The sequence below is a fragment of the Orycteropus afer genome, unplaced genomic scaffold, assembly GCF_000298275.1.
Source record: "Orycteropus afer afer isolate SDZICR_OR568_19922 unplaced genomic scaffold, OryAfe1.0 scaffold00471, whole genome shotgun sequence".
In the NCBI taxonomy this organism is placed as follows: domain Eukaryota; kingdom Metazoa; phylum Chordata; class Mammalia; order Tubulidentata; family Orycteropodidae; genus Orycteropus; species Orycteropus afer.
The window spans coordinates 1,123,713-1,132,961 of record NW_006922058.1 but is presented as its reverse complement, the minus strand read 5'-3'; the positions used below and the strand labels follow the sequence as shown (position 1 = coordinate 1,132,961).

The 9,249-nt window shown below is 54.4% G+C and overlaps 1 protein-coding gene across 1 annotated transcript in view; it reads left to right on the top strand.

Annotated features, from left to right (window-relative positions):
- The window catches only part of IL17REL (interleukin 17 receptor E like), an 87,449-nt gene that overhangs the window by 2,738 nt on the left and 75,462 nt on the right, over positions 1 to 9,249 (top strand). Inside the window, exon 2 of the mRNA XM_042782801.1 lies at positions 3,433 to 3,460. Coding sequence (XP_042638735.1) covers positions 3,433 to 3,460 — 28 coding nt within the window. The remainder of the gene's footprint in view (positions 1 to 3,432; positions 3,461 to 9,249) is intronic.

The window sequence follows — 9,249 nt, the reverse complement described above, 5'->3', positions numbered from 1 at the left end:
GCCCTCCCGGCCGTGCTATGAGCGGCTCGGGGCACAGCACCAGGCCCGGGGCCTCGGCCCCCCTTTCCGGGTGGGAAGGTTGGGGTCCGGGCGCCCTGCGTCCCGCCGGCCCTGCCTCGGCCGAGGCGCAGGTTGAGGGGCTCGGGGGAGGGGCTTGGGACCGAGACTACGTGTGGCCTCCAGGCCCAAAGCGGGGCGCCTGGGGGAGGGGGTCCATCCTCCCAGACACACCACTCCGCCTGGCCCTGGGAAGCCCCGGGAAGTCCCATGGAAAGCCCCTGCGGCTGGCTGTGCAGCCAACCCTCTCTGACCCCAGCCCACCCACCACTCAGGGCCACCCAGTGGTTTCAGCCCCACTGGCCCATTAAGCCTGTGTCTCTGCCGGCCGGCTCAGTGGGTATGGGGACCAAGCAGGTGGCCACTGAAGCTGGTGTCAACCAGTGCACTTTCACACTTCCCCATGAAGCCCCTGCACCAGACCATGCGGAATCCTTGGTAACATTTTTAAGGACTTTAATCCCGGAATATCGTGCAGGGTGGTCATAAATTGCCTACATATACTCTTTCTTAAGGGGCTGTGGTGGAGTAGTGCCTAAGGCGCTTGACTGCTAACCAGGAGGATGGTGGTTCAAACCCACCAGCCACTCCTTGGAAGGAAGGTTGGGCAATCTACTTCCGTGGTGATACTGCCTCGGAAACCCAAGGAGGGGTCTCTATGAGTCGGGACCGACTCGACAGCACATAACAACAGCAAAATGTGTATAGTCTCTCTACATGAAATTACAGCATTGTTGGGGACTGAGTAGAAGCCTTTCTAAATTTCCTCCATCTTCACCTTTAATTACTGCTTCCTTCTCAAAAAAGTTACAGACACAGGTTCACAGATACTAATTACCATAATATTAAAGCTAAAACACCAGGACGTGTGACAGAATCAGTGACTATAAAAACACAGTAACAATGAAAACAACACTGCTTGTAACTCAAGCAGACAAAACCACAGCCCTGTGATTCGAAGCCCACTGGAATTGGGCAACAGCAACGGCTCTGACCAGGGCCACTTAGAAGGTTCCAAGAGCAAGTTAGCGTGGCGTTTTGGCCTCTTAGGCCTGTGATGCCTGCCAGCTGTGCTTCAGGAACTGTTTTGCTATTACAACTACAGGGGTGTGTGTTTAAGGATACATTTCTGCTGAAACACTGCACATAGGTTTCACAGCCATTTTGGTGTCACCCCCTCAGACAGTGTCCCCTGGTACGGTCCGCACACCCCACACACACATTCCTAGTGATGTCACTGGGGCCAAGGAGGGTCTGGCCCAATGCAGCATTGCCATGGGGAAGGGGAGAAGAGAGAAGGGGTGGAGGTCTTGCACCCACCGAGGTTGAGACCGAGCCCTGGGTGGGTTCCGGGTGCAGGGGTGAGCCGGCCAGGCTGGAGTGGCCGGCGGTGCTAGACAGTGGCCTTTCCTTAAGACAGGCCAGGCAGGGGTGCCCGCCAAGTGTGCAGCCCACCCCCTGCATGGAGCTGCCCTCACCAGGGGCCCCTCTCCTCCTTGCGCTGGGAGGGGAAGTTGGATGGTACCCAGAGGGGAGAGGGCACCCCAGGGTCTTGGGCATCTGAGGCGGGAAGCAGTGCCTGCCAGGGCTCTGGTCACTCGGGCTGGATGCTCACTGCCGCTGGCCTTCGGAGTCTCCCGCACTCTGCTGGGCACAGAGGGCTGGCTGCCCACCCCCACCCCACTTCCCGGCCAGGCCACCTCATCACCATGTGCACAGGGACCTCTTCAGCCCCCACACCAGACACCCTGGGCCAGTGTTTGGGGTCCTGTCCCTCACCTGCTTCCAGATAGCAGTGGGCTCTCCAGGGGGCAGAGGTGGAGGGCAGGACACTGAGCAGTCTCTCGGGAGATGTCGTGGCGCCCAGAACGCTGGGCAGTGACAGTAGGGGCTAGGATGAAATGTCTGCAGGGAGGTTAGTGCAGCGTGGGATCCCAGATTGGATCCTGGAGCCGAGAGCGGGAAACCGAGACAGATCCTAACACAGTCTGCAGCGCAGGGGGCACCAACGCCCTGTGCTGGCTTCCTGCTGGGGCCGGCGCACTGTGGCTCTGAGAGCTGTTCGCAGCGGGGGAGGCTGGCAGACGGCACATGGGAACTCTGTCTTTGCAACGTTTCCGTAAGGCTCAACCTACTCGGAAATAGAAAGGTGCTTTATGAAATCAAGGGAGGTGGGGGCTGGAGGTATAAGCAACCAGCCTACCTGCCTTCACAAATTCAGGGAACAGAGATGGACCGGCTTGTGGCTGTCCACTTTCCCACCTGGGCTACTAGCAGGAAATTCGGGGCCTGTCACAGGACTGCCCCAGGCCCGGGCAGCTGCCTGCCCCCAGCGGGTGGCTCTGGACCCTCAAGACTTCTCACTGCTCTGACGCTTGTTGCCACCTGGCGTTGCTGTTGAACATGGGTCCTGCGCAGGCGAGTGGCCAGCACTGCAAGGGGGGCCTCTGACTTCACACCCCCACACGCACGTATGGAGCCACACAACACACTCTCCGGAGCCGGGTCCAAGGCACTTCCTGTCTATCGCACAGGCAGTGCCGGGACTAGCCCTCCTGCCTTCCCCGGCAGACCACCAGGCCCTTCTCTGACACCCCACCCTGTCCTCAAGCTGGGCTCCCCTCTTCTGGCTTCCCTGCCACTGGGCACGAGGGGACATTGGGTGGAAGAAGGCTTGAGAGTTTGTTCTGGCGGGGGGTGATTTTCACAGGCTTCCACTGGGCCTAGAATCTCCCTCCCAAATACCCCATGGCTCCTGCGCTCACCGCCTTCGGTGTTCACCCCCATTCCTCCTCCATAGCTCCATGGCACCCCATCTAGAATTGCAAGTCGCACATCCCGCAGGCACTCCCCGACCCCTCCACTGGCTCCTGTCATTATCAGCATCTAATGTCAAGTGCAGTTCCCATCTTGGATCCTCACATCTCCTCCACTGCGGAATATAAACCCTTGAAGGCAGGAGTTTTTGTCTGTTTTGTTTCATTCATGCGTCCCCAGCACCCAGGCAGTGCCCGGCACACGGTACCTGCTCACTCAGTGTTTGCTTTCCAAGCGGACGAGCACGGGGGGCCTGTGGGAGCCTGGAGAGGCGCAGGGAGGTGTGCAGGCTGCGACTGCGGGCGGTGGGGCCTGGAGGACCACGAAGATCTATTCCCCACGCCCTGTACTAAGCTGTGCCACTGTCCCTGGCCCTCCTGGGCATTCCCGGAGAGCCAGGGGAGCTGCCCCAGACATGAGGAACCTCGGGGCCCCCCAGAGACTGAGGGGCAGGGTGGAGAGACAGGACGGGGTGTGTGACTCCAGAGTTGGGTCCCAAAGTGTGGTGAGAGGAGGCTGGGCTGACCCTTCAGCTTCTCACCCTTGTTCTGTCTACAGGGCTTTGCCTGCAAGAACCTTACAAACCGTGAGTACATCTCAGCTTCTTGGGCGGGAGGACATGGGTGGGGCATACCCCAGGCCCACTCAGGCCTCCCAGAGTCACCTTATTCACCCTGCTCAGGTGGGTTGGCTGCACTGCCCCAGGCAAAGGGGGTACCTGCTGCTGAGTGCAGTGAGCCACATCAGAATGGTTTCCCCTAAACCCTCTCACCAACATACCTGCAGCCATCTGGAAACAGTGCCCTTGGACATCCTGGCCCAAGGCCTAGTGCCCACAGCAAGGCCCCCTGGATGTTCCCCTACACAGGCTTGCTGGACACAAAGTAACACAGTTTCTATTCTACCAGATGGTAGAATCACTCTCCAACGTGGCTGTGAGGTTCCCATTCCCACCGGCAATGCGGGGAGTCCCCCTTTCCTCCTGTTAAACTTCTTTCTCTTTATGCAATGGAAAGTGATACCTCTCTGGGTTTTTCAATAACTCTATTGACTTTGTAAATGTTGCTTATATTTTTCAAAAGGAGTATATATGATGGGGGAGCTCTGGTGGCATAGTACCTTAAGGCATTTGACTGCTAACCAGAAGGCTGGCAGTTCAAACCCACCAGCCACTCTTCGGAAGGAAGACTGGGCAGTCTACTTCTGTAGAGATAGATACTGCCTCGGAAACCCAAGGAGGGGTCGCTGCAAGTCGGATCTGACTCGATGGCAGTGAGTTTGCTTTTTGTTTATGTGTGATGGTGTGTAAGAGACAGAAGGAAGAAAGGAAACAGAAAACTCACTCCAGTGCCCCCAAAGAGACAGAAGTAGTGTTTGTAGTGTTAATAAGCATCATTCCAGACATTGCTGTGGGCAAGTACACCGTTAGCAAGATAAACAGGTAAAAATCGTTTCATAAAAGTGAAATCACCTTGTCACTTAAAATAAGTATTACTTCATTTCACTTGAGTTTAGGAGGAAAAAATAAACCAAAAACATCACCAGATTTTAGTCAATTAAATGTTTCTTTACCTGAAGAGGTCCTGTTTCCTCAAGGACCCAAGGGTGTGAAAGATTGTGAACACAGTGAGAAGCCAGAGCCTCATGTTCTGAACTTCATGTGTCCATCTGGGGTAGCGTGGGGACTCCCTGCTCTGAGCCCTGAGCCCCTGGCCCTCTCCCACGGGGGGTCTCTGTGTGACCACTGCTAGTTCTGTCCTGCACCCTCCCATCTGGAGGTGTCTGCTCTTGCTTTCATATGGGAAAACCCACATCTTGGCTTCTTAAGTCATGTGACCCTCTCTTTCAAACCCTTGTGAATGGTGCTCCGTTGTCTTCTGACAATATCTGCAGTGGAGGAGTCTGATGCCAACCTGATTCTGCTTAGATGCCTCAAGATTGCTTTCTCCACCCCAGAAGTGCCATCATTTACCTAAGTTGGATCTTGGTTTTGTTGTTAGTGCTGTCAAGTCGTCTCTGACTCAGAGTGACCCTGTGTACAACACTGCCCCGTCCTGCACCAACCTCACAATCCTGCTCTACTGAGTTCATTGTTCTAGCCACTGTGTCCATTCATCTCGTTGAGGGTTCTTCTCCTTTTTCACTGACTCTCCACTCTACCAAGCATGATATCTTCCTCCAGGGAATGAATGCTCCCTTCTGACAGTATGACCAAAGTAGGTGAGATGAAGTCCGTCTGTTCTCGCTTCTGAGGAGCCTTCCGGCTGCACTTCTTCCAGGACAGATCTGTTAGTCCTTTCAGCTGTCCATGATACTCTTAGCATTCTCCTCCAACACCATAACTCAAAAGCATCGACTCTTCTTAGGTCTTCCTTATTCAGTGTCCAGCTTTCACATGCTGGACATGCATGACACATATAAGAAGACTGAAAATGCCATGGCTTGGGTCAGGCGCACCTTAGTCTTCAAGGGGACATCTTTGCTCTTCAGCACTGTAAACAAGTCTTTTGCAGCAGATTTGCCCAATGCAATGTGTTATCTGATTTCTTGACTGCCGCTTCCATGGGTGTTCATGGTGGATCTAAGTAAAATGAGGTGTTTGACAACTTCAATCTGTTGTCCATTTATCATGATGCTGCTTATTGGTCCAGTTGTGAGGATTTTTGTTTTATGTTGAGGTGTAATCCATACCGTAGGCTGTAGTGTTTAATCTTCATCAATAAGTGCTTCAAGTCATCTTCACTTTCAGCAAGCAAGGTTGTGTCATCTGCGTATCACGGGTTGTTAATATGTCTTCCTCCAATCTTGATGCCTCGTTCTTCTTCATGTAGTCTAGCTTCTCAGATTATTTGCTCAGCATGCAGATTGACTAAGTATGGTGAAAGGATACAGCCTTGACTCACTCCTTTCCTGATTTTGAACCATTTTAAGCTGCATCTTGGAGATGCCTGTTATTGTCACTTTTCCTAGACCCACAGAGAAGCATCTTTCATAGCTTCAGGGATGTTTTTATTGCATCTTTGAGCATCCTTGTATGTTCTCTACCTGAGGGGCTTCGATTATCCTCATGTTGCATTGTCTTCGTCCTCCAGTATCTGGTAGCTTCTCCCTGGTTCCATTACTCTCTTTGATTTTTTCAGCTGCTGTTATTGTACTTACCTCAACCATTCTACATTAACAATTTACTTTCCCACCATGTCCACCCCTCTCCTTGCTTCCCTATGTATGTGTCAGCCCTGTAATTGGGATTGTTTGGGTCCTCCCTCTGTTTCTTGGTCAGCAGTCCTTTTAATATTATCCTGCTGTTTGGCCACATTGATTCCTAGTTTTATTGAACCTATCTATGTCTTTGTAAGGAGTGGAGCTCTTGTGGCACAATGCCTAAGGCATGTGCCTGCTAACCAGAAGGTTGGTGGTTCACACCCACCAGCCACTCCACAGAAGGCAGTCTGGGCAATCTACATCTGTAAATATTTACTGCTTTGGGAACCCAAAAGGGGTCGCTGTGAGTCGGAATTGACTTGATGACCGTGAGTGTATGTCCTTATAAAGATGTGCTTTAGCTGGAAGCTTTGCATTGACAGGAATCAAAGTGGGTCTCCTGAATGCAAGGCAGTCATTGTACCACTGAGCGTCGCTGCCTGGTGCAGCTCGCGCACAGCTGCCACCCGCCTGTCAGCGTCAGGCACAGCGCCACCACCCCGTGCCCCTCGCGCACAGCCCCCGCTGCCCCGGTGCAGCTCGCGCACAGCTGCCACCCGCCTGTCAGCGTCAGGCACAGCGCCACCACCCCGTGCCCCTCGCGCACAGCCCCCGCTGCCCCGGTGCAGCTCGCGCACAGGCACCGCTGCCTGTCAGCAGAAGTTTGTGTGCCGCTGTCGGGCAGGTCTCAATGGAGCGTCCAGAGTAAGGCGGACGAGGAAGAAGGGCCTGGCAGTCCGCTTTTCAGAAACCAGGCAACAAAACCCTTTGCGTCACAGGGCGATCCGCAGCCAATCACGGTGCAGCAGGGTCGGGCAGGGCTCCTCTCCGCTGCGCGTGGGCTGGGCAGAGCCCAGCGATCCGTAGTGCGTGGCGTCAACGGGGGGTCTGACAGCGGCCTGGCTGGGTGCACCTGAGGGGCATTTCCCTCTGCTCCTGAGTCATGCTTCCTTCTGTCCCAAGTTCTCTCTCTGTGTTCATCTCTTCCTCGGGCCTCCCTCCCCGCCCTCCATCAGTTTTCCACAGCGGGTTCACAGGCTCTCTGCATACACTCTGATCACTCAGCAGCTCCATACAGACCCCCCACCCCCCCACTCTGTCTGAACCAAGGTCCATGGCATTTCCCGGGAGCTGCAGTGTCTAGAGCTGGGAGTTACCCGGCGACCACATGCCTGGCAGCCCGAGCTGTGGCAGGGAGAGGGGACCCTTGGCAGGTGTGATGTGCTTTCCGGGGGCTATTCTAGTCCCTGGGGCTGTGAGGCCCTCAGTCTTTGGGCCCACCCTCAGAGCAGCAGGGGGTCCCGGAGCCTTCTCATCACCCTCCCACCCCCACCCTGCTAGAGCACAGAAAGGCAGGGACTTGCCCCGCCTCCCCTCTCCAGGCTGGGCACTTCATGAAGACTCCTTGGGGTTTGGCGTCCAGCCCGCATGACTCTGGGAGCAGGGAGCTGGGCCCTGGATCCTGGCCTTCCCTTCCCACCCGAATCGGGGCTGACGGCTGTGGTCTGTGCCCTCTGGTTGCTTGCCTCCCGTGGGGAATCATTTTTTGGGGTGTTAGGATATCTTTGCTGAGTCTGTTTTGGATTGGGCAGGCGGAGTTTTTGAGGGGCAGCCCTTTATTCCACCACCACCGCTGGGAAGCCTGTCTTAGTTTGGGTTTCTGTGATTATCGGCGTGAGGCCCTGCAAATGGCTAAGCTCGATTGCTAACTGAAAAGTTGGCAGTTCGAGTCCACCCAAGGGCCTCAGAAGAAAAGCCGGGCAGTCCCCCTCCAAACGGCGGCCAGTAGGACGCCGTGGAGTGCCCTCTGCTCTGACACCTGGGAGGCACCGTGACGCAGGCGCACTCGGCAGCAGCCAGGGGCGGCAGTCGGTTTTCTGAGGGAGCCCTTTTCGCACAGGTCTGGCCTCTCAGGCCTCTCCTCCGTGACTCCCGTGCTCAGCTCCTTCGCCGGGGCTCAGTCAGGCTGCTTGGACCCCTGATGCTGTTGCCCTTGTTGCCTATGCAGGGGCTGCCATGGTGGTGACTCCTGGACCTTCACGCACCACAAAGCGTCTGTCCTTTTCTATCTGCCCTTCCCCTTTAGCCTGGTGTAGGGTAGCTAAGGTTCTTTTGAAGCGTTTCATGGTGATGTAACCGTATTTGTCAGTCTCCTCTCTAGTGGGTAGGAGCTCTGGTGGTACAGCGGTTAAGGCCTTCGGCTGCTGCCAGAAGGTGGGTGGTGCAGACTCACCAGCTGCTGATGGGACAAAGGTGAGGCAGTCGGCTCTGCAGAGATGACGGCCTTGGAAACCCTCTGGGGCGGTTCCACTCTGTCCCACAGCATCACCATGAGTTGGGACCAGCTCAATGGTGGTGAGTTTTGGTGGTGGTTGTTTTTTTTCCTCTAGTGGATTTGAGGTATCTTTTAAGAAGTTCTTCCCAATCCTGGAGTTCTAAAGATTTTCTCTCTGTATCTCCTTCTGATTATTTTGTCAGTTACGTTTTCACATTTACGTCTTTAACTCATCTAGGATCTCAGAGCAGGCAACCACACGAAACCAAAAGGGCAGCATCTGTCCAAAAACAAGGCTGGAAGGCAGGCAGGGGCAGGAGAGGACACGTGGAAACGTGGAAGCCAGGGAGGACATGAAATAAGTGCTGTTTTATTGAGAGGGTCACAACCAATGTCACAAAACAAACAAACTAAAACATGTGTAAATTGTTGAATGAAAACTAATTTGCTCGGTAAACTTCCACCCAAATAACAATTAAAAGTCCAAAAAAGCAAAGAAGCTCTTTACCACTAATGCAGTGACTCTCAACTTCAGCGTCACAATCACCTGGAAGGCTATCAAAACAGAGCTTGCGTTTCTAGCAAGTTCCCAGGTGAGGCTGATGCTGCTCATCTGAGCAGACACACCTTGACAGGCAGTATTCTGACAGCCTTGGAAAGATAGTCCAATGGCCTTGCTCAGAGATGAGGAAGGGTGGTGTGCAGAGAACTGACAAGTCAGAGATGAGGAAGGGTGGTGTGCAGAGAACTGGCAAGTCAGGATGAGGAAGGGTGGTGTGCAGAGAACTGACAAGTCAGAGATGGGGAAGGGTGGTGTGCAGAGAACTGACAAGTCAGAGATGAGGAAGGGTGGTGTGCAGAGAACTGACAAGTCAGAGTGAGGAAGGGTGGTGTGCAGA